Genomic DNA, 25844 nt, shown 5'->3' on the forward strand with positions numbered 1-25844 from the left:
CTATAGGCTCCTCCTCGTCAATGTTTCCTCTAAGCTGCGCACGTGCGCAATTACGCAGTGCTGACATGACTGTCTCTGCACACACAAAATCTAAGCTGCGCACAAAAACGCCGAAGTGATGACCTTTTTTTTAGTCGTTACGCACTGTTGTCCAAGGGACCGTACAGTGAGTTGGTGAGTGCACGCTGACTTGTGAAAAATTAGAGAGAACATTGCTCCTCGCCATATCATACGCTTAAGCGGTGTCTTACTAAAAGCCTAGAAGTGGGCTGTTATACAAGTTGGCAGTTACGGAATCAAAATAACGAATATCGGTCTAGTGTAAATTACTATTGTAGTCGACAAACACCATGAATACTACAAGCAAAAAACGTTTGCTCTGTTACTGGTCCATGTACTCGTAGATAAAATTAGTAATATATATACTATACCCACAGGGCGATATGTGTGATTCAGATATTCGATACAGCAATTAAATTGAAATCATCAGCTCATCTACCAATTTTATATTGAAGTAAACGCTACAAAATCAGTGATATCTACACAGTAATTACTGATAGATAGCTGAGATAGCGAGGAGGATTATCAGACTACTGCAATGAAAACTCTCCTGATCAGCTTTATTGCTCTTGCTTCTGCAGCTGCAGGTAAGTCTTTCCGTACTTTGTGACATGACATACGTCGACACGGCATATAATATCTCTGCAACGATGTTATTTGATCAAATGTGGAAATTTTTAAAAAACGATAGTGCAATCAGAATGTCATGTTACATAAGGGTGCATGGATTGTGTCCGAGAGTGTGATTTATGCCTTCAGGTTGTGAACTGACTGTGCTGAAACGAATAAGTTGCGAGTCTAGGGCTGGGTAAAATCGAGTACCTGAGTGATTTGATTCTGAATCACGTAATATGCTTCGAGTCGAGTCAAGTAATCGAGTATCACTCATTATGACGTCACAACAGGATGTACTATGTCGAAGTCCAAATAAGAACCTTTTATGCCACCACAAAGAATGTAATGCCTGTTACCCATCACATTAAACATGCTTTGGTATTTTTTCGACCATACCGATTTCATTGCACTTCTTAACAAATTTGTCGGATGATCATGACTTCGGAAATGTGTTATTTCCAGTAACGTTCGTAGCTTTTTACTGTGTCTGGTATGCTGAAACACGGCCAATCAAGGTTTCACGGCTTCCTCAGTGGAAAATAGTATCAAAACTATAATTCTCGTCAGTAAATTAACTTTCAGTTGGGAGGAGCGTATAATTTCCGTACTCGAAAAAATCGTCTTTTACTACTCGACTCGAATCATTACAATTACTACTCGATTCAGATTCGAGTACTCGAACCATTTTGCCCAGCCCTACTTGCGACTAACATCGATAATGGTTCCTTTATATACACATACAAAATATACCACAAAAACTGTTTCAATGGCTGGATTTTAGTAATAGTGAAGTTTACACAGATAGGCCTACTTTCTCAAATTCGTCAGAAAAGACGCTGGAAACTGTGTAGGTGAACATAAACGCACATATTTAATAATATAGAAATGCGTGTCACAAACAAAGGGTAATCAAATCCACCGTTTGTGGCCGGATAAGACTGATACTTTATCATTTCTAATCGCCACAGTCTCTAGCAGTATATTTCTGAGGATCATTCAGACAGGATGGCTTGCAATAATATATAGGAAGTATACCGCAGTAATTGATATAGGTTTGTATGTAGTTGATTGCTAATTAAGACTCGATTCGGAATCGAACATTGTCATGACTCGAGTCATTACCCCGCCTCCCTGGTTTATCATATAAATTCTCGTTTCAGAGCCTTCCTGTCCTAAGGGACATCATTGGACACCGTGGTATGACAGAGACAATCCGGGGGGAACAGGAGACTGGGAAACGCTCGTGCACCTCAGGTAAGTCATCGCTAAACAAGGCATTCCGCGCTCTTGTAGTTCATGGAGCGCGGCGCTGCCAGCGAGGTAGAATCGCATAATTTTTACTGTTGATCAATACCACGCCAAGAGGCGGGATGTAACTATCTAGGTGTATATATCATTTCTCTTCAAGGATGGAAAATCCAGGTTCTATCTGCGAGATGCCGAAATCTATCGAAGCCCGCCTTGTCCATAATCAGCAACCGTGGAATCCCGCTTTAGAAATCGCCCAGATGAGCCCTCTTACCGGATTCATTTGCAAAAACAAGGATCAGAAGGATAAATATTGTCAAGATTACGAAGTTCGATTCTGCTGTCCTAACGGTAGGCCCACACCGGTTCAATATTTTATAAATGCGAAATCAGTACGAACATTGACTAATGTGGTGAGGTGAGGCACAGACGAGCCAATTCTCACCTGCGATAGATAAATTTGGCATGAACAACTCATACTTTATATTTACTGGTATCTTATGCTATTGCCGTAATTATTCCACAAATCCGTGACTGTGAAGAATGCTGATAACAATATTTTTTTCTGGATGTTCTATTACTGGGCACGTCATAAAGTAGTAGGGGAGACCGGGGACAATTGTAACACTTTTCGTATTTTCCAACATTACGTGTTCTTCTCGTGGAAATTTCACTTCCAAAGTTTTATATAAAGAAGCCAACAACTCGATAGTTGATATGAAAACTAAATTGGAACTCAATCAACAATCAATCATGGAAATTTTGGGTCGCAAAAATCGCTGCTCAAATGTTACAATCGCCCCGTACCCAGGGGCAATTGTACCACCCTTGCGGGGCAATTGTAACAGTGTTATTTATAACTAAACACAAACTGAATGAACAACGAAAACGGAAGCACAAATTGTTTTATCGCATGAAACTAAAGGAAGAGACGTTTGAACGCTTCCAGGCTACGCCCCATCGCATTTATGGCATCTGAATGCAATATCACCCTTCGTGTCTTGTTCAAGCTTAAAGTGTACAAGAGACACATTCATTCCATCATCTCCCTACACATATTCGGCCTCTTCTACCAAGGTTCTGTTGTTCAGCGGGCATAATGTGTTGGTCATTCGGTCACCTGCGAAGGTGCGAAACCGACCTAGCTAACATATCTTGGTTGAATGGGCCGATGATAGTATAGTAAAACGAGGACGCAACATTATGTGGCGTCAAAGCTATAATGACATTTATCTGTGCTGTAGAAAATTAACATAAATTGTTCACATCAAATATCGAAATGTAAGTGGGCCATGATCAAAGTCAGAGGACGAGAATTAAGACATGACTATTGAAGTTCGACACACCAAAAAGTCGATCAACATGAGAAAGGGTGGTTGAATCACGAAAATAACCGAACCGTCAGATTCACATCACCCCTATTGTATGGCCGTTTCGACAGATGATCATGTTAGAATTGGAATCGCAAGGCAGTATCTGTTCTGGTGAACTTCTGGCTGTTGCAAGATTATTCTGCAGTAGATGAATGGTAATACCAACATATAGGAACAAAGACATTCAGAATTGATAACATATTGTAACGGGGCAAAAGTAACAGAGTGTTACGATTGCCCCTGACACGCTCGACCATGATTAGTGTCTCAGTATGGTACCTTCCCGGCGATGCAAGTCCTATTCTTTCCATCACCACGGTAGACTATAGTAACATTGTTCCAGCTACACATATTACGTTGTAACTACTTGAGGCACTATTCGTCCAGACAAATTATTCCAGACCAGAAAAACTTTACTCAAGGGTCAAAAATTTCGTTTTTTGCAAATTAGTCCGGGGTTTCGCATCGTAGCTCAACGTAACTCCAAGTATAATAGGAGAGATAACTACTGCATGCGCACTTAAAATATCAAGCTGATTTCTCCGTCCTACTAGCGGTGAGGTCGATTGTTACATTTGCCCCTAGTTACATTTGTCCCCGGTCTCCCCTACAACATGTCGCATCCCTGACAACCGTTGAGCAATGAAATGACGGATTGTCATGACTGCGTTAAATATATTAAGACACAGTCGATTGAGCTTCGTCGACAACTAGAAATCAAATTTTATATTGCAATGGTTCTCAACCGAGTCCGAAGCCCACGGACTAATTTTGAACTGGTAAATGTGTTCGCGAATTCAAGTAATGGAAATAAAGAATGATACCCAACCTTTTTCGACTCATCTCCCCCCCCTATCAATCTCGACACAAATCCCACCCCCACGACATACTTACAAATCCGAAAAAGAGGGCATGTAATCAATAATTTTATTCACCTAACTCTGATCGGTGATGGCGAATTTACTAGAAAAAGGCAATTCTTCCGAGCTGGCAAGTGCTCGGAAAACCGATTTCCGCGTCCACGTTCCGTTGAGTAGACCTTTTTTGCTTCATTTGCAGAATTAGCCGTCTTTACGTGCATTTCTTGGCCGTGTTAAATGTATCTCATTAGACGTTCTAACATTGTTCGCCCCCTATAGCCTCTTTCGTATTTTCGCCTCCTTGTGTTTCAAAATCTCCCCCACTGGCCCACTTTGGGAACCACTGAATTATACCATCGAACATAACATAATAGTTTGATTTAGAAGCAACACGGGGTTTGTTGTGAGCATACTATGTTATAAATATGTGTTCGTGCATTTCCTTCCGTTTCATACACAAATAACTATATAGTTGAAATATGGACGTTTCCGGTCCAGTATAATTGGCCACGAAGTCTTATAAGCGGTAACGAGCCTATATAATGCTGTTTGCCTGCATTTGGTTTCGAATTATGCACCCTCCATTGGAATATATAGCTAATAAGGTCGTACATTTGATTCTCCAGTACACAAAATATAATTATCCTGGAATTATTTCCCTCCCTCATTCGAAACGGACTGAATGATGTCCTCCGACTGGGTTGTAGCCAAATCACAAGAACCCATGACAAAAGTTAATCTTTTATAGTTCAAACTCGAGCCAAGTCGAGTCATTTTCAATTCACCAGCTAGTCAAGTCCGAGTCCAAGTCCAGGCTACAAAGAGCCAAGTCCGAGTCGCATAGTGTTGAAATTCGAGTCTGAATCCATTTCTTATACTTAGTGTTACTGTTCAGTGTAGAGATCAAGATATGATCGACGCATTTTGTACAAATTTGCTTGAGTGAACCGAATCCATCTCATTCATTATAAATTCACTTGTCCCTAGTCTTACCCAGAGATGGTTACTGCTACTTTGTTGAAGTACTTAAGTAGGTTTTGCTTATTTGCACCTACTTTCCGGTTTTCATCTTTTATTGCCAAAAATAGGCCCATAATAAATACTTTTTATTTACTTGGAAATCGCAACTTTACTTGTACTTGAGGGTGCATTTTCGCCGTTACTTCTACTTCTTCTTGAGTGCCAATAATGACCTCTTTGACCATCTCTACTCTTAACAGGATTATTCAAACAGATAAAAGACAGTTTCTGGCCCTGTTTGTCTCGAGTCAAATGACTTGGTGCAGTCATGATAAATGACCCCAGTACAATTCGAGTCAATACACAAAGTGACTCGAGTCGAGTCGAGTCAAGTCATCTTCCATCTTTAAGAAAATGACTCGAGTTAAGTAAAGTTACCGAAAAATCGCAACTCGAGTCGGACTCGAGTCGAGTCAAGTTGACATCGAGTCAATACCGCCCTGCCTTTCGAATTTAGGATATATTTTCATTTCAGGACCTTCCTGTCCAAACGGACACCATTGGACCTCTTGGTATGACAGAGACAATCCATCGGGAACGGGAGACTGGGAAACGCTGTCACACCTAAGGTGAATTAATATCGAACAGTCGGTGCTCTTCAATTCCATGGTGCAATCTGCGCGGTAGAACCGCAATTAGTTTCACTATTGGCCAATACCGAACCGAGGTAAGAGATGCTAACGGTATGTAATTATATATTATTTCTCTTCAAGGATGGAAAATCCAGGTTTTATCTGCAAGAAGCCGAACTCTATCGAAGCCCGTCTTGTCCTCAATCAGCAACCATGGAATTCAGCCCAAGAAGTTGCCCAGATGAGCCCTCTTACAGGATTCGTTTGCAAAAACGCGGATCAGAATGATAAATATTGTCAAGATTACGAAGTTCGATTCTGCTGTCCTGGGGGTAGGTTACATAGTTTCAGTATTTTGAAAGTACAAATCATTACGAGCATTGACCAATGACTTTCTGTTTTCTGTTCACTATTCTTGTCTCCCATCGCTGTATAATGATGTCCTGTAGCCTACATGACTTACAGAAGTGTTTCCTAACCTTGCCACCGACAGCGGCCCCCAAGTAGTGATTGGGATTTTGAACTAGGTGGGAACGGACATGGGGAGATATGGGTGGCGACAGGCTCAGGGGCGGTATAGGGGCGCTGAATAACAACGGCGTCGAAGTAGAGGTAGGTAGAGTAGCCTAGGTTTCATTGGGAAATACAATTATATAGTAAAACAACAGTTCTATATATCCCTAAGTTCTCATTGCAAATAAATATTCGACAAAATCTGTCGAATTCCGATTTTTTTGTCGCGCTACACGCGAAATATTTGCCGTAACTGATCGAAACATGTTTTCATGAATGCAGTGATTTATTATATATCATGTAAAATTAATTGCGCGTACTTTTAGAACGAATATTTCCCGCTATTATACTCCCGTCGGGTTATTATCCACAAAATGTTTCAAACTAGGTATTCTATCCAGCAGCGCACAACGTGTCAAAATCGAAGCAAGAGGCATTGTACCACTTTTAAGAGTGATAGCCTTTTGTACATTAAAGATGCGTTGAAGCTTTTTGGTGCAAACGATTACCTACATATCTTTGTATTTGAGAGCTACAAAATTAAATCTTCAGAATATTTCTTCATCGTATCATAAAGGATGATACTGTTTAGTGTTGTGAACCGCAACCTCACATGAGGGTTATATAATATTGGTTGCTTTGTTTGCCATAAATTCATGTTAAAGTTATTAACTGGGTGCAGTACCAAACTCAATGTGAGCAAAATCTCTACCATAATGTAAGTTGATTCACTAGTCATAGAATGCAATAAAACAAAACCCAATACAATTAACGTCTCGGTATTTCCAGCTGCAGAAAGGAATTCGGGATGTGTACGTACAGTTGTACACCGGTCTCGAACCATATGGTACGAGCGCGTACACGATGGTTGTTATAACAACCTTGATTTGATCCCGAATATAGCACATACAATTATTATAGCGATGATTAGTCGAGTGGTCCTCGGACGCGATTCAAGCTACTTCCGAAAGAGAAGTTCAAACCCGAAAAGACCGACCGGACTTCGAACTCTCATCCCTTGTTTTACCACCGTCCTTAAAATATGGGGGGGGGGCGCCAGACCTAGGCAATTCCGAAAAGGGGTGCTACAGGGAAAGGGTTAAGAACCACTGGCTCACAGTAACATAGCGACGTAAGTGGCCATTGGTCGTCCATTGGGAACTCATATATATAAAATATATCGTCCGGGTATTATTTCCGTTCCGCCGTCGAAACGGACTGAAAGATACCTTCCGAGTTTATCATAAATTTCAATTTCAGAGCCTCGCTGTCCAAAAGGGCACCATTGGACCCCCTGGTATGACAGAGACAATCCCTCGGGAACGGGAGATTGGGAAACACTCGTGAACCTGAGGTAAATTATCGTAAAGCGGGGCGCATTGTACGCCCTCGTAGCCTATTTCATGGCCCAGCTTGCGAGGTAGAATCGCCATTCTTTTACTGGTGATCAATACCGCGGTAAGAGATGCTCACGGTATATAGTTATGCCATTTCTCTTCCAAGGGCGGAAAATCCAGGTTTTATCTGCAAGAAGCCGAAATCTATCCAAGCCCGTCTTGTCCATAATCAGCAACCGTGGAACACTGCCATGGAAAATGTCCAGATTAGCCCTCTTACCGGGTTTATTTGCAAAAACGCGGATCAGGATGATGATTATTGTCAAGATTACGAAGCTCGATTCTGCTGTCCTGGCCTGGTAAGCCTACACCGGTTCAGAGGGCCAGTATAAGCCTGGATCAAGGGTCTAACTGCCAAATATATTTTTGTTTTACTTCAGAACTTAAAACTCTGAAACTACTCCGGCTACTAAAATTCTGAAACTACACAGCTGTTGTTATGTCATCTAGGGTGATTTTTTTTGACCAAAAAAATGAAAGCTTTTGACCTAAATAATCAAAATTTGAGTTTTTGACATTAAAAAACATCATTTTGACCAAATTTTGACCTCACGTATGTAAATTAGTTGTTTTCCCACTAAACCTTAAAATTGTACTACTTTTCTTCATTTCTGGTTGGAACTGTCAGTCATTACGAAGTAGTTAGACCTGAGCTAACTTTTTTGACTTAAAAACTGACACCACAAACATTGCGATACAATTAAAAGATAGGAAGGTGTCGAAACGACTTGGAGTAGTCTTTGGAATCATATTCCTGTCCATTCCATGTATGATTCCAAAGACTATACCCCAAGTCGTTTCGACACTTTCCTATCCTTTCATTGTATCGCAATTTTTGTGGTGTATTGAACTGATAAAATTGCTCATAACCCGATGTAGCTACTGGAATTCTTCATGGGTTCAAATTGATCTAAAATAAAGTTTTTTCCTGTAAAGGTTTGTCAGTTTTGGCCTAGGCGATGTAAAGATGAGGCAAGCACACTGAATGAAAAGTAGAAGAAGATAGTATAGAAAAAGCAAACGCCATTATGGGAGAACTAATTAAAATTTGTTGTAGTACAACGAAAGATACTTTCATACATTCTCGGGTAGAAAGTGTCTGTCCTTACTAAGTATCTAGCCAAAAATGGAGAAAGAACGTTCAACAGTAGACGTTATTGGCTGGCAACACTGAAGTTGTGTGTACTGTACAGTACAACGCTGGTGACACACCGTGTTGCTACATTCTGGCAGTTTTGTCTTCATCACAATTTTTCTTCATGCGATTGTTGATATAAAAACCAATGCCCATTGCCCACGCAGAATTGCTTCAGTTAGGATACTGCGGTATATCGAGCATAACACCATGCCAACCTATTTGTTTTATTTGACCGTCCATGATTCCCAATGAGCAGACAATGGCCGTCCACAACGGTAGGCCGATAAATTGGGCTACAAGCTGTAAAATATCAATGATAAGTTAACCCACACTGCAAACTTGTATGATACAAACGAAAAGCAGGTTACAAAAACATTTTGACTTTGTAAACAATTTTGACATTTTTTGACCTAACGCTAAAATTTTAACAAAATTTTGACTTTTTTTAACAGATCAAAAAAATCGCCCTAGTTATGACAGATTACCTGTTCAGTGTTCATGATAGTCATTTTTTGTTATTTTTGAGATCTTTGTTTTCTTTCTGTGCGACATGCAGCCATGGTTCAAATAAACTGTTCATAAATTTGATGGACCTCAGATGTCTCATTGACTTCAACAGCTATTGAAATGCGTTATATTTATAAATTTTTTGAATGCTGTTTTAGTTTCTAAGCTTCAAACTTAAAATTCACATTAAATACGATTAATCTTTATCTATGTGGATAAATACGCGTTTAACGTATCGATTCCGGAATCTGGCCCGCCAAGTATTCATTTGCCCACATCCGGCCAGCCTACCGGAGAAGTTGCCCGTCCCTGGTGTAGGCCTAGGCCTTCATGATAAAATACAAAGAGATTCTACTGGTTGAATGCATACAGTCGGAGCTTCAGAATCCCGGATCATGATATGACATTTCGATTTCGGCTACCGACACAGGCCATTTCATATTCATTGATTGTCCTTTTTATGATTTCTTTTTCCTGCTTTTCATTCAGTGTGTACACTGTACATGTAAATTACACATCATTTACATTATTTTCGTTTTATGGGGCCAATTGAGGATGCTTGTCTGAATTACTACTCCATATCGTTTTGACCCCATCCTAACTGTTTATTGGCGTTCTGTAGATAACATTGTTGATGAATGAATGATTCATATTATTTCAGATCCCCCGTGTCCAAAAGGATATTATTGGACAAAATATTATGACCGAGACGATCCATCTGTTACCGGTGACTATGAAACCCTTGCAGACCTTCGGTAAGTTTGTTTGTTTCATTCACAACATTGGCGCTTATCGCCCATAAGGTCATTTGCGCCCAGCACGGTAATTTCATTGAGTTCAGTGTCTTTGCGGTCTGTGTTTCTCATATTACGGACGACTATTATGCTCGCGCTCTCTCACCATAGGTCACTCTCGTTTTTCGTGCGTCCGTATCTTGATTCTTTGCTGTCGACTTTTTTGGCTCGGCTCACCTTCACTGTGAGCTTTTTAATACACCGCAACCCTTGCAGACCTTCGGTAAGTGATCGAGTCGCCAAGGAACGTGTGTTCTCTTTCTGATTCGCACATATCCGGAGAGTAAGAAATTCGCCAGTGCGACTCTCGAACTCTACACGCGACTCGCTCGACGCTTGCTCTGACAATTTTACCTAACTAGTACTTGTCATCGTTCTCAAGCATAGGCACACAAATATAAATAAGAACCAATTATTACTAGCTATTGATCAATTTCTTAAATGTTTTCTATTCCCCTGATGCATGGCAGGAAGGAACGTCCGTACGACAACATTTGCGCAAAGCCATACAACGTGCAAGCTCGGCTTGTCAGTAACAAGGCCCCGTGGCAAACTGCTGGCGAAAACAAAATTCAGATCGACAAAGACATCGGATTCGTCTGTCGAATCAAAGATCAGCCAGATCGCAGATGTCACGATTACGAAGCCCGATTTTGTTGTCGCACCCTTGCTTGAATTTGGTATCATTGACAGACAGAGCTAGCATTTCCGTGATTGCAGTTTTTGATTTTATTGGTCTGTATTGCCAGATGTGCCGAATAACTTTTCAAAATGGTGTGGTTGCGTTCAAATTTGTTTTGCCATCTCATTTAATCGATCTGGATTGTAATAAATATACTCTTTCTGCTGATTGTTGTATAGATTGGGAAATGAATAGCCTATAAGCCGTCAAAACAAATCTTTAGTAGTATAGTTCAGTGGTTCTCAACCTCCAAAGTTCTAAACTGATTGATAACCTAATTTGTATTTTTTTGAATTAGAGAAACCATGAGACAGTTTCGCTTCATAATTGCTGAGAATTTGGGACTCACATCAATAAAATAGTCGTCTGAGACGAAATATCCGACTGTGCAAACTCATTTTAATTGTCAAATTGCCAATAGCCTGTCAATGCAAAGATAACTGTGAATCATAAACATTCAAATGAAACAAATAGGTTGACATGGTGTTATGCTCAACGTACCGCAATATCCTAACTAAAGCAAGACTGAGTGGGCATTGCATGGTTCTTATATCAAGAAGCGCATGATGAAAAATTGTGATGGAGGCACCATTGTCAGAAAGAAGCAACACGGGGTGTCACCAGCAGTGTACGCACAACTTAAGTGTTGTCAGCCAACAACTGCTGCTGTTGATCGTTCTTTCACCATTCTTGGCCAGCTACTTAGGACAGACACTTTCTACCCGAGAATGTAGGAAAGTATCTTTCGTTGTACTACAGCAAATTTTAATTAACTCTTCCATAATACGTGGTGTAACCATTGGAATTCTTCATAGGGCCAGATATCGTTGAAATAAAGTTTTTTCATGTAAAAATTTGTCAGTTTTCAAGTCAAAAACGCTTTTTCAGGCGAAACTACTTCGTAAGGACAGACAGTCCCAACCAGAAATGAATATAAGTAGTACAATTTTAACATCATGTGTGAAAACACCTAATTTGCATACGTGAGGTAAAAATCCTCCGTTTTTTAGGTAATAAAAGCACCCTAGTTATTACACCCTACATAGGTCAAATACGTGATTATGACGTCATAAATGTTGAAAATAGTTTTGACCGCCAACGGCGCGCGCAACTTATGTAGGTCGTACGCGAGCATTGCATAAATCCTCGAAGTGGTACGTGGGTGGAAAAAGGTTGGGAACCACTGATATTAGTTTTATCTAAAGCGGTTCTAGGCCGCTTCTGAAAACCGGGAAAGACAATTTTTCCAGACTAGCGTCAAACGTATGGATGAGTACCGGACAGACAAGGATATATCACAGTGGTTCCCAGCGTGGGCGATATCGCCCCCCCCCCCAGGGGGACGATTCGGCGATCTAGGGGGGGGGGCGTAAATAAAGAAGGGGGAGATAGGGGGCGAAAACGGACGAAGGGGACGATAGGGGGCGAAAACAACGAGGGGTGATAGGGTGGCGATGGAGCGTTAAAACGGTTATATTGGAGTCAGAACCGTAACTGCCGCTCCCCAAACCCCCCATTGGGGGCCGAACTCGAAGGGGGCCCAAAATTATTTCGCGAATTAACATAAATTATAGAATATTTTTTTCGAAATTCACGCAACTTTTTAAAATAATTTTCGCGCTGCGCGCGATTTAATATTGTCATGTATCTTGATTTTGGGGTACCCTTCCCCCAACAAGAATACGCATGATTAATGGAAATGGAGACTTTGGCGTCGGCCATTAATGCGCCACGACGCACCAATACATATGAAGTTATAGGCCATTGATGTAACATGCAACTCCGAGAAGTGTGCCAGAACGATCAGCAGCGAGAAGACCTTGGACGAAAAGGGATGCTGTTGTACTGACCGAAAACTTCGATTTATACATATATGTTCAATTGTCCTTAGGCGCCTCAATGGCTGGCGTCGAATGTTCCTGTCCTGGCGATCTGAACCCGACAAGAGAAATGCCACCACGCAGGGAAAAATTATATGTCACTAAAGAAATACCCATTTGAAACAATATGCGCTCTCAGTTTGGTACGTTTTGGCGATATCCATATCTTTTGACATAGCAGATATAGGAGGTCACGAAATAGCATCATGTAACGAAGTCCACTGGTTGAGGGGGACTGGGGTTTGATTTATCACCCTATCGGAACCCTAGACCAATGTTTTTTTGGGGGGGGGGCTGACGAAGTGCTGTTACGGTCCTGATGGGAGTCAAGTCGGAGAAATGACATTTTTTTAGTCAACTCACGAACATTTAGCTGTAGAAGTGTAAGTTCGAGGTCGAGCTGAATAGTTGACCTTTTTTTATTAGTCAACTCGCCGGTGATCCCAGATTGTATGCCCATTTTTTGGTTCCCAATATTTGGGGGGCGATGATCGGTGTGGAGCTTCAAAAAGGAGCGCTGAGACGAAAAAGGTTGGGAACCACTGATATATCATAAGTTCTGCTGGTCATATATCTTTATATATGGTCTTTGTGATGAGTAAATTACGAAACAATTTTACTACCATCAAAATAACAGCCCATAGTCAAGTCCAATATTAGTCTACTCAGCGTATACTTCCTGCAAATTTGTACATTTGGTGCTGGAATGTATGAAGAGCTATCACATAACGACATAACAGTATGACATGCATTGTCAGTATATTTCAATGTATAGCACTCGCCAATCCGCGTCTATCAGTGCTAAAATAACCGATATAGAATATATAGAAGTCTATGTGCATGCCTTTGAATTAGCTGGATGGTGGAATCCAGAGGTAGGCTAGCTACCTCTAAATTTTCGTTAAAGGTAGCCTACCCGGGTGTTTTCATGCGGCTCCATGCATACTCTGAAATTTGAAATGCGGCGCCGACATCTAAAAAGGTCGGAAACCACTGCGTCTAGTGCAATGGTTCTTAACCTTTTTTCCTCCAGCGCCCCCTTTCAGAAATTATCGTGCTCCAGCCAGGGCTGTGGAGTCGGTAAATTTTACCACCGACTCCGGCTCCGACTCCGGCTCCACACATTTTCAATATACCGACTCCGACTCCGACTCCTGAGTCTTTAAATGTACCGACTCCGACTCCGACTCCTGGGTCTTTAAACGTACCGACTCCGACTCCGACTCCCGACTCCGACTCCAGCATTATTACCAATTTACTTCGAAAATTATATGCCACATTGTCAGTTGAATAACTATCATACAACCATTAAACATATGCAAACATATGATAAACTGTGGCATGCTAAATTGTTTCATTGTGGCACAGCTCGAATTATCCACTATGCAATTAACATGAAATAAAGATTTGCTAAATATCCTTCCTTATTCAAGTTTTTATAAAATGGACTCTCTAATATCCTGAAAGGTATGAATCATTCAAATATGGCAGATATCCAATCCTGTATAATAAAATGTAGATAAAAAATCCAAGTGTAGCTCTTGTGTATGACTCAGCAACTAATAAAGAAATTGAACTTACTAATTTTGTCATTGCACACTATCCTGATTATAAGCACAAACACTCTTACTACTAATAATAGACATTGGTCATAAATGGAATTTAGTTAAGTAGTCAAAGACCATAGCCTATGTCTAGTCTACATGTACTTAATCAAGTATTCAAGGATTGGGACTTGCAGTCTTTCTTAATCATTTGTTCGACCCAAACAGCTAAGCTACACTACAAATATTTTTAATTTTGTCAAGTGGGAAGCATCGTTTGATCATATTTACATCATTTTTACAATTCTACAAAACCAGCCGACGCATTTTCTTTGTCACAGTATCATGGTATAATTCAAAAAATTGCATCAATTTTGACTGCATCGCGAAAACGCATCTAGCGATTTTCTTCCCCTCTGCAACTGAGTTGTAATTTGCAAGTAATGTCTAATTTTATCTATATCAGGGTGGGCAACTTTTTCGGCGAAAGGGACACCTGAGATTTACGAACCATTGCGCGGGCAACTGGAATGTTGATAACCTTTTTTTAGTCCTCGATAGGAGCGAACCGAATTAGGTAACATTGCAAACAAGACTTATATTAATACGCTCTAAAATTGATAACAATATGTCATGCAACTGTGCAGTGCGCAATCAGGCCCTGGTCGCGCGAAGCGCGAAATTTTTTTTGCAAGATGACGACTGAATTAGGCTATAGCTATATCAATAATTATGTCGCTAACATACATTGGGGGTCGCATCTGTATACCACTGGGCTCATTTGGCAAGGACAGGATTACTCGACGTTTAGACATAGCAAAATCGACGGTATCAGTGAACATGCCTCTATCATTTTGTGCAAATGTTTTGTCGACGATCTCGCGGCGAGTGCACAAGCGAAGCCGTATATCCTAATTGCGAATATAGTTAGACTCAATTCTGTGAATAATATGTATTTATAATTTTCAGAAGGGGGCTCAAATACTGAATGCAAGAAATCTAGTGACAATGAATCATGCGAAGTACCGAGAAAAATGTCAAATCAATTAAATCTGCTATGAAATATTCCACTTCATGGTCATATACGAAGATCTGGGATAAATGTGGCTGACCCCTGGATACGTCAATGCGTCAGAACTGTTGTTTTAGTCATCATCAAATTTCGCGGTCATGCTAATCAAATTTTGGTTGGCCTTGCAATTGTACCTGATGTCATAAATAATTTCGAGAATTACCTCGCAGGCCACACCTAACCTTCTCGTGTGCCAAATTTGGCCTGCGTGCCACGGGCTGGCCGCACCTGATCTGTATGGTTAATAATAACAGTGATTGGTGGTACATAAAAATTATATTGAAAATTCTTTGAAAGCAAATGTTTTCATGATAGAGAAGTTGGAGTTGGAGTCGGAGTCGATGTCATAGTAATTCTCACAAACTCCGACTCCGACTCCAGTCAGTATTTCCTACCGACTCCGACTCCGACTCCGACTCCAGCTATTATAGTTTTCACGACTCCGACTCCGACTCCATCAAGCGAAAATTACCCCGACTCCGACACCACAGCCCTGGCTCCACCGCCCCCCACCTCATATTGTAAGGACTGTAATAAAGACAATGGGTAAGAGGTAGGGCCGTAACAGCACTTTGTCAACCCCTAAAAACGATTATCTTGCGCACCCATAGCGTGATAAACCAAACTTCTGAGGGCGTCACCCCCAAGAACCCCGTCACGTGATTTCGATGGTTAGCAAAGTTTGGGTGGCGTGGTCGCGGTCGCCCTAGGCGCCAAAATTTTCTATATTGCACGAATGAATAGGTGGTAATTATGTATTAATATGTCGCTATAAACTTTTTATCCTATCAGACCAGGTAATCAGATTTGCCAGTATAGCGCCGAGTGAGCTGTTGTATTGGAAAATGAAGGCCACGTAATTATTGATTGAACATATTCGGGCGTGCCCGTTGGTACAAATTAATTCGTTGCATGTTGTTATTTTGTTACCTCTTGTTCGTTATATAGTCAAAAGATATTGAACCGCATAAACGTATTAAACTAAAGTAAGCACACGATTCAGAATTGCTATTTCTTCACTGGCAAATAATTTTCTCTGATGGATGTTATTTGTCCTGTGGGGTGCAGATTGCGACGACATGATAATTCGGCACGAGCGATTCAAGCACCTATCGACAATTAGACTTATATTCATTGAAGTTTACTGTCAGCATAAGGCAATCCTCTTTGGCTAAGATGTTCTCGCTGACGATCTTTTTGACACACTTCTCGGAGTCCCGTATTGGCCGGAACTTGATATGTCTTCGTGCATCGTCGCCTGGTAATGGCCGACGTCGAAATGTCTATTTCTATTATCTATAATTATGCGTATTCTTCCGTGGGGGAGTCGTCAAAACATGATGTGTAATTTATGTTCATTCTCCGAAATAATTTAGGGCACCCTTCGAGCTCACCGATTGGGGGTTTGGGTTTCAGCAGTATCGGTCCTGGTAAGAGGTTAAAGTCCAGTCGGTCTTTTCGTGACTTTGGTATTGGAAATATTTCGCGCTTTAATCGCGCTCGAGGACCGTTCGACTATAATGAACCATATAGTAATAGTGTGGTATATTCAGGGTCAAATCAAGGTTGTCATAACAACAATCGGGCACGGTCTCCTACGGGGAAATTGATGGTATTGGATTTTTTCTTAGTGCTTTGTGTAACTACAAGTAAGTCAACTGAGAATGGAATGCATATATCTGCTCACACTGAATTTAGTACTGTACATAGTGATTAATTTTAACATGAATGTATTCCAAACAAAGCAACTCATATTATATATATTATAACGTTCATGTGAGGTTGTGAACCACAACACTAGATAGTATCATCCTTTATGATACGATGAAGAAATATTCTGACGATTTAATTTTGTAGCTCTCAAATACAAGCAGGCTATATTGAGTTATTCATTTCGTGAACAAAGCTTCAAAACTTATTTTATGTACGAACAAGATAGTGTACTGGTTATTAGTCCGACTTCTTGAGCGGTAGGTCGTGGGTTCGATCCCCGGCCGGATCATATCAAAGACTGGAAAATTGGTATCCGCAGCTAGGCGCTCAGCAATCTAGGATAGCATGGAGGAGAAAAAAACAGGGGCGCAGACTAGATGACCTCACGGCCGTATCACAACTCCGTCGTCAAAGCATGTCGATGGTGCAGGCGAGAAAGAATATCATCTCTCACTCTCAAAAGTGATATACAGTGCCTCCTTCTTCGATTTTCACACGCTGTGCGCTGCGGGATATAATACCTAATTCGAAACATTTTGTTGAGAATCCCCTAGCAAGCGTGACGGCAGTGTTTTGACGGGAAATAGGCGATCTGAAAGTACGTGCAATTCGTTTTACATGAATTATAATAACCCACTACATTTATGAAAACATATGTATAGCAAACATCGTCGCGTAGCGCGACCAAAAATTTCGGGATTTGACATGTCCTGTGGAATGTTAATTTGCTCTGAATACTCATTCAGGATATGTCATACTACCGCATTATCTAATGCGAAGCCATTTTTCATCAGCGCCCCCCTGAGCCTAGCGCCCCCCATATCGCCCCTTGAGCGTTACCGCCCCCTTCAAAATCGCCAGTTCCCCTTGGGGGGCGCTGGAGGCAAGGTTAAGAACCACTGGTCTGGTGGCTCTCTGACAGCAGGCAACTTCCTAGTCTGTTTCAATACATAGAATCAATGTTCATGTACGCATTGTAAATAACAATCTGACCGACAAATGATCAACTCTCTAGAATTCAGGACCTTCAACAAACATCTTCCATCTATATATGCGATGCTATTATCGTTCATCTTATAACAGCAGAAACCCGGAGGTATCATTTGATTCACCGATTATCGCTACCTACCATTTACATGTTTCGCATATTTCGTTGTTGCATTGATTCAATTTAGCATGATGACGATTGGAAATTTCCAGCCCGGAGATATCACTACTGACAGAGACGTGGAGATCTTAAGACTACTTAAGACTACCACTGCCGCATGTTATGTTGATTGAGAACTGAAGACATAGATAAGATTTCGACATAACATGATGACGGGTGAAGCCGCAACCTTGCTTTATTCATTTCTTTGAATACGTTTTATGACATGTAGGCCTTCGTGTGTTGGTAATAATAATTACTAGGGCGATTATTTTTTTGACATGTCAAAAAAGTCAAAATTCTGTCAAAATTGTAGCATCAGATCAAAAAATTGGTAAAATTGTTTACAAAGTCAAATTTATTTTGAAATCTGCATTTCATTGGTTTCGTAGAGGCTGCACTGTCTGTGAACTCATCAGTTGACATTTTACACCTTGTAGCCTACTTTATAGGCTTACTGTTGTGGCCCATTGTCTAGGTCAGGGCCGGCCAACCCGTGGCCCGCGAGCCACATGTGGCCCGCAAGAACGTTTTGAGTGACCCGCGAGGTAATTTCCGAAATTAGTAATATTATCAAAAATGGATTGCACAGATTGTGAACTTGCAAGGCCAACCAAAAATTTGATTAGTCTGTCCGCAACACTTGAGATGTGATGACTAAAATATCAGTTCCGACGAATTGGCATATCCATGAGCCAGTCACATTTTGCTAGATCTTCGTACCTTACAATAAAGCAGAATAAATTGCGATAGATTTATCAAAAGTAAACATTTTCTACACGCTTCGCGCAACATATTGTCACTCGATTTCTTGCTTTTAATATTGTTACCCCATTGTGAAAATAAAATAACGCCTAACGTATCAGATTGACTCTAACTATATTCGCGATTACGAGAAAAAGTGTCGTTCAACATATGCGACCTTGCTTTTGCGCTCGCAGAAAGACCGTCGACTATGAAACCTAGGCACAAAATGATTGACGCGTGTTGGTCGAAGCTTTCGATATCGATATGTCCACTGTCCAGGCACCGAATAGTCCAGTCCTTGCAAACTGAGCCAATCAATATACAGCAGGCCCGTAATATAGTCAAGTGACAATATCATTGACTTATGAACTTAGTAAAAATTTCGCGCTTGGCGCGGCTAGTGCCCGCGCAATAGTTCGTCAATCGAATGTGGCCCTTTGGCTGAAAAGGTTGGCCACCCCTGGTCTAGGTCTACTCATTGTGAATCATAAAAGATCGAATCAAGCAAATATGTTAACATGGCGTGATGATCAACACACCTAAACACCAGTGTAATTTTAGTATGATATCTGAAGTGTTTACCAGCCCACGCCGACATCTCAAATCTGAATCTGGAATTTGACTGCGTGGTGGACATTAATTCTTATAGCACAGTGGTTCTCAACGTATGGGTGGATCGCAAAATGGTAACAAAATTCAAATTTGGGTTGCGGTCTAAAAAGGGCGATGTATAGACAACATTATTGGTATGAAGCAACGTGCGTGGTACTATCACTGCAGCATTACACGCTCAACTTCAATGCTGCCAGCAAACGACTGTTGCTGTTGAACGTTATTTCTCTGTTCCTCTAATCGTCGCAAGGACAAACAGATGCAACCAAAAATGTAGAAAAGCAACGCTACAATTATAATATTATTTCCAACAATGCATGATTTAAATACCTGAAGGTCAAAACTTGACAAAAGTTTCATTTTTAGAGCAAAATCTTCCGTTTTTAGCTCACAAATAATCGCGCCAGTAATTAAAAATCGCTAGTTCAAGGTTTTCGTTAGCAATTTCATCATCCTAACTCTATCATAGGCCTTTAGAAAGATATAGACGCGTGAAAAAAGCATCATTCTCCCTTCAGACACTCCTGGAATACGATGTTTGGTCATACCGAAGTGTCAAAATTTTCTACCGTAAATACTATAAATTCATATATGGTCAAAATTCCAATTCAAGATTGCACGGCTTTTACTGATCGGAATTGACCAGAATTTGGTGTGTAGCGTTTTTATAGGCAACCTGACAATTTTATCATTAAGCAAGTGAAATTTGGAATAGATATCATTTTTGAACAACCCTACTGCACAGTGCACACTCCTAGACTAAAGCATCCAAACCAGTGATTCCCAACCGCGGCTCCGAGGTAGCCTTCTGGCGGCTCTGATTGACCTCCAAATGTGCCACAAAATATAACAGACAACACTTGTTGTTATGTTTCTATGAATAATTATAGTAAATTTCTGTATATGAATGCTAAAATGAGGGATATTAGTTAGCCTATGTCTAAAGCCGTTCAAGGCCGCTTCTGGAAACAGGGAAAGAGAATTCTTGCCGACTAGCGTCAGGCGCGTGGATTATTACCCGTCAGACAATGATAGGCTATAGCTTGAGTTCTGCTGGTCATAGACCTTTCGTCTCTATGAAGAGTAAATTTCGACACGATTTTACTAACATCATAATAGCGGCTCATAGTCAAATATAAATTGCATTAAGTCCAATATTACTCATGGTATATAATCCCCTGCAAACTTATGCATCAAGTATTGGAATGTATGAAGACTGAAGAGCTATCACGAAACGACATAATAGTATATTCTAGTAATGATATGGATATTCGTTTATTCCAATGTAAAGACTCGCAAATCTCCGTCTATCAACGGAAAAATAACCGATATAGAATCTATAGTAGTCTATATGCAGTGTGCATGTGCATGCTATTGAGTTAACTGGATGGTGAATTACAGAGGTAGGTTGGCTACCTTTAAATTTTCGTTGTAAGTAGCCTACTCAAGTCTTTTCATGCGGCTCCATACGTACTCTGAAGTTTGAAATGCGGCTCCGTCATCCAAAAAGGCTGGGAACCACTGATCCAAACGGTTTCGTGCGACGTTAGGTTACCGTCTATTTATATTCTTGGGGTTTCCGATATTCCAATCAAGAAATCAGGTCCCAGAAAATCGCGTGAAACGCGAAAAATTTGTCTCCAAAAGACTCCATTTCATGTTGATTTGCCAAATAATGTTAGGTTGTCTACGAGTTTTTTTGATTTTGAAAAATTATGTTACACGTTTTGCAACAAACATGGTGATAATATATCGTGTGCGTCAAATCATTTGGCGTGCCATGAAAAATCACAAATGGCACGCGTGCCGTAGGTCGCCCATCCCTGCCGTACTGTCAATCTCATGTCTCCACGAGATAGGCTCATATGGCTATCTCGATGCCAAGTCAGTCTAAAATATTTATAATACCATCATATCAGTTACGCGAAGACGCTACCTAAACTGTAGCGATCATATATAGCCTTTACCGTTACAGAGTTTCAACATGCTAAGATTCGGAAATAGTTCGTAACCAATGACAATTAAGCAACGAATTTGCGATCCAGGGTCGCAAAATCAATGTACGACAAGCCTACGGTAAGAGAAAAACACGTAATTTCGTTCCTTCCGTACCTTATTCGTACCGTATTTCGTTCCTTTACTGCCGCACTTCTGGTGAAAATAGAAAGGTATTATGCCAAATAATGCACTGTACCGCACCAGCGTGGCTGCAAAACGAGACAATTACTGATCTCAGAATAACATTTTAGAAATCCCCATGTTCGAGCATTTTATCTTGATTGCGTTTTCCACTTTATTCAAACTATATAAAGTTTGACATCGACAGATGCAGAATCATAATAGCATGAGCAGCTTGGATGATATGATAAAACGAAAAAAATTAACGCCAGATAAGCGGGTTCCATGACGAGTCTGATTAGTTATTGAGTTTAGATGATATCGCTTTGGCAGCGCTCATAATAACAGACTGCATACTTTCGTATTAGTAACTTTCAAGAGAAAAAAAAACATATGCGTTATTAGCTCAAGGCATCATGATTACTTCAAGTATCACAAATGGCAGCAACTAAAATTTGACCCCAGCGAGGATCCATGTTATTAAGGTAGTATAACGCGTTACCTTCACAGAATTGCGCCATGTAAAAATGATTGATGCGCCAATTAGTCGCCAAGGAGCCAGGGAATATTTTTTGATCTGGTAACGCACCCGATTACCCATGCAGCAAATGAAATCTGATATTTATGACTACTTCTATCTTCATTTTCTAATCTACTTCTGGCCAAAGCTTCCATTCACCTCGCAACAGTAATTTAGTTGGTTTCTTGGCGTCTGCATGGCTAGACGTTTAAAGTGTCATTTGTCGAAGTCACCGAAAATAAAACTAGACGTCCATCCTTCACACATCGACTGGTATCGCAACGCGCAATATATAATTCGGACGTTCGATATCGATAGGTCTACAGGAAATAAACTGAAAACATCAGCATATCTACGGATTCCTTATTGAAGGAAAACGCTGTTCAGAAGCTTAGTGATATCTCTCGATAAATTACACATAGATAGCTGTGATAGTAAGGGAGATTGTCAAACTGCAATGAAAAGTCTCCTGATTAGTTTAATCGCTCTTGCTTCTGCAACTTCAGGTGAGTCTTTCCATACTTTGTGACATGATATAGTCTGTCTATGCAGCAGTGTTGGGATGACTCGAGTCATGACTTGACTCGAGTCAGACTCGAGTCACATTTTCGTATGACTTGACTTGACTCGAGTCACTTTGCTAAAATGACTTGACTTGACTTGACTCGGCGCATCAGAAATGTGGATTGACTCGTGACTCGGAGCAAAATTCACGAGTCAATTTCAAGTCATCAAGTATAATCGGTTTCGATGAAAATCACTGTATCTTGCATTTGTTCGGATTGTTCGCGAAACTCTGGTGTAACCCCTGAGAGCGACCAATCATTCAATGATCGTGCGTTTTACTGAGCCTCCATTGTTCTCTCACAAACATATTGACCGCAAGCGAAGTGATCGAAGCTTACAGCTTACGTAGACTAGTATAGTAAAGTAATTTTATAGCAAAATGTTCATTTCTGTTCTCCGTTCTTACCTTAACCAAACTTCTTTTGTTGTATTGAATTTGAATTCGAATATAGTTTATGTCGTCCTCAACCGTTGGCGCATGCTCGAAATGCATCACATCAATTTGTAAATGGGTAATGTATTGCATTTAATCAATTCGTTTCTCATTCTCTATTTGGCTGGTGACTATAAACTGAGGCTATGCAATTATACATACGTAGTTTTGCAGTTCTACTCATATGTGAGCGATACAGTGCCTTCTTGCGTGTATATTTTACTCTATATTCGCTCATCGGTTCAAAATCAATGACCACTCAATCTGTATTTCAGACACCTAGCAAAATGCCATGACGTAGCATACCTCATACTTCGAAAAGGCAACTTGACTTGAAATGTGACTTGACTCGTGACTTGACTTGACTTGACTCGACTTGACTCGAGTCACCTCCAAAAATCGAGTGACTTGACTTGACTCGAGTCACCTTCGAAAATCGATTGACTTGACTTGACTCGAGTCAAAATGGGCAATGACTCGAAATGACTCGTGACTCGAAGGTAGTGACTTGATCCCAACACTGCTATGCAGTATGGAATATCACTCCAAATACATGCGATCTGTTTTAGTGTGCTATTTTAAATAACAATATTTATAATACATGAAGGCGCGTGGATTGTGCACGATAGTGTGAATTTTGCCTTAAAGTCACGTTGCAAATAACATTGCGATACTGGGCTATATCGTCGCAGTGGAGTCAAAGTGACTCATGTCCATTTTACACATTTTGAGAAAATTGACTTTACATAACGTTTTCATCTACTTTCAGCATTATATCGGCCCTGATTGACTTTTAATTAACGAAACAGACATACCCATGGCCAAGATAAGGTCGAAAAAAATCGAAAATGTTTCAAAAACTTGATTATTTTCAAGTTTTAAAAATGGACCTTCAAAATCTGAAAACTGGACATAAGTCACTTTGATTCCACTACGACGATATAGGCTACATTGAAAAAATGAACGACTCAATTATTTCCATGGTTGGATTATAGAAATAGGGAAATATATGCAATTACTCTCTCATATTTGTCTGAAAAAAGATGGAAACCGTGTAGGTGAACGTAAACGTATGCAAATACTTGATAAATGGCTAGCAATGTCACAGTCAAAGGGTGTATTAACCCACCGTTTGCCGCTGGATAAAACTGATACTTCATAATTTCTAACTGCTGCTGTCTCGTTTACCCTACCCAACCTACTTTCGTTACCCCATTGTCGCTTCTGTTGCTGAGCTCGTCATAAGTTAATTTAGTTACCGCTTGATTTTAATCATCTCAGGAGCGTGGCACACAAGGTGATAAATGGAGATAAACAGCAAGCACCACTCCTATTTTCAATATTAATAGTGGTTTGTACCATATTTTCCATTATCATTTAGTCAGGCTTATTTAACACAGGGAGTACCAAAATGTCTGACCAGTTCGTATATGCAGTTGATTTTGAATTGAATACACATAACCTAACATTGGAATGTGAAGCGGGAAAGTTCGTACATTTGACACCCCGATGCAAAATAAAAACATTCTCGGTGATTATTTGACTGGATACCTGATATATTTCCGTTGTTTCAGAGCCTTCCTGCCCAATAGGACACCATTGGACTCCATGGTATGAGAGAGACAATCCTGGAAGAACGGATGACCGGGAAACACTCGTACAGTTGCGGTATTGTTGTTATTATTATTATTATTAATGGATATGACACAGTGGCGCTTATCGCTTCTTCAGGCGTTGTGCGACACGACATGACTTTCATAATGTTCGGTTCTTGCGAATGACCCTTTCTCTCAGCCCGTCGTCTTTCACTCTTGCTCCCATGCATCTCAATCGCGGTTTCTGCCGCCGACTTGTAGCACAGTATAGCTGCCTCCAGGGACGTCGGCAATGATGAGTCCACAAAAACCTCCGACACATAAAAACATGGTCAGAACTGGTATCCGAACCCACATCCATCGTTTCGTGGAGGTGGTATTTAACCTATTACACTATCCAGGCATTCTGCGGTCATGTAGTCCATTACGCAGCCTTCGCAGTAGAATCGAGATCACTGATCACTGTTGATCAATACAGCAACAAGCAATGTTGAAGGCATATAACTGAATACATATCATTTTTCTTCAAAGCATGGAAAATCCAGGTTCTATTTGCGAGAAGCCGTCATCTATAGAGTCACGTCTGATTGTCCACAATCAGAAGCAGAAGAATAAAAATACCCAAAATGCCACCAGAGAACATGTTCCAATAAGCCCTCTTATCGGGTTCATTTGCAAAAACGCGGATCAGGAGGTCCACTATTGCAAAGATTACGAAGTCCGATTCTGCTGCCCTGACGGTAGGTCTGCACGTGTTCAATATTTAAAAGTGCAGAATCAGTATGAGCTTTATGTAAACAAGACTGGGGACCATTCGCGAATTCTGCAGTAATGATCAGTTCCGAAGCGGTTGATTTCTAATTCAGACAAATCCACTTCATCAGACACTTTGATTGCGCTCGTTTTTGGGTGCATTAAGCGGTAACTGAATTTCGGCTGCCCCATTATACTGCAATAATTGTTACCGACCGCTTAAAACGCACCATAGTTTTATCTTGAGGTTAGTTGTATCCACAGGTGGTCAAAGTAGTCAAGAAAGCTACTCAAGTAGAAGTAGAAGTAGCGATAGAAAATCTACTCAAGTACGAGTAGAAGTACTTCTTTCATAAGCAACCTA

At 40.6% G+C, this 25844-nt stretch overlaps 1 protein-coding gene across 3 annotated transcripts in view; it reads left to right on the forward strand.

Annotated features, from left to right (window-relative positions):
- The first annotated feature begins 480 nt into the window (after positions 1 to 480).
- The window catches only part of LOC145450145 (cartilage intermediate layer protein 1-like), an 83225-nt gene continuing 57861 nt past the window's right edge, over positions 481 to 25844 (forward strand). The window contains exons 1-9 of one of the 3 annotated variants that reach the window (XM_080328640.1): positions 483 to 647; positions 1836 to 1929; positions 2084 to 2274; positions 5652 to 5745; positions 5890 to 6080; positions 7522 to 7615; positions 7765 to 7954; positions 9964 to 10058; positions 10568 to 10947. In XM_080328640.1, the coding sequence (XP_080184766.1) occupies positions 599 to 647; positions 1836 to 1929; positions 2084 to 2274; positions 5652 to 5745; positions 5890 to 6080; positions 7522 to 7615; positions 7765 to 7954; positions 9964 to 10058; positions 10568 to 10772 (1203 nt within the window). In that variant the 5' untranslated portion in view covers positions 483 to 598 and the 3' untranslated portion in view covers positions 10773 to 10947. Of the gene's footprint in view, positions 648 to 1835; positions 1930 to 2083; positions 2275 to 5651; positions 5746 to 5889; positions 6081 to 7521; positions 7616 to 7764; positions 7958 to 9963; positions 10059 to 10567; positions 10948 to 25844 lie in introns of those variants that run through there. The other 2 variants (XM_080328639.1, XM_080328642.1) reach the window with 2 other exon arrangements.

The sequence above is a fragment of the Botryllus schlosseri genome, chromosome 11, assembly GCF_051294905.1.
Source record: "Botryllus schlosseri isolate E-star chromosome 11, Bs_hap1, whole genome shotgun sequence".
Taxonomy (NCBI): Eukaryota; Metazoa; Chordata; class Ascidiacea; order Stolidobranchia; family Styelidae; genus Botryllus; species Botryllus schlosseri.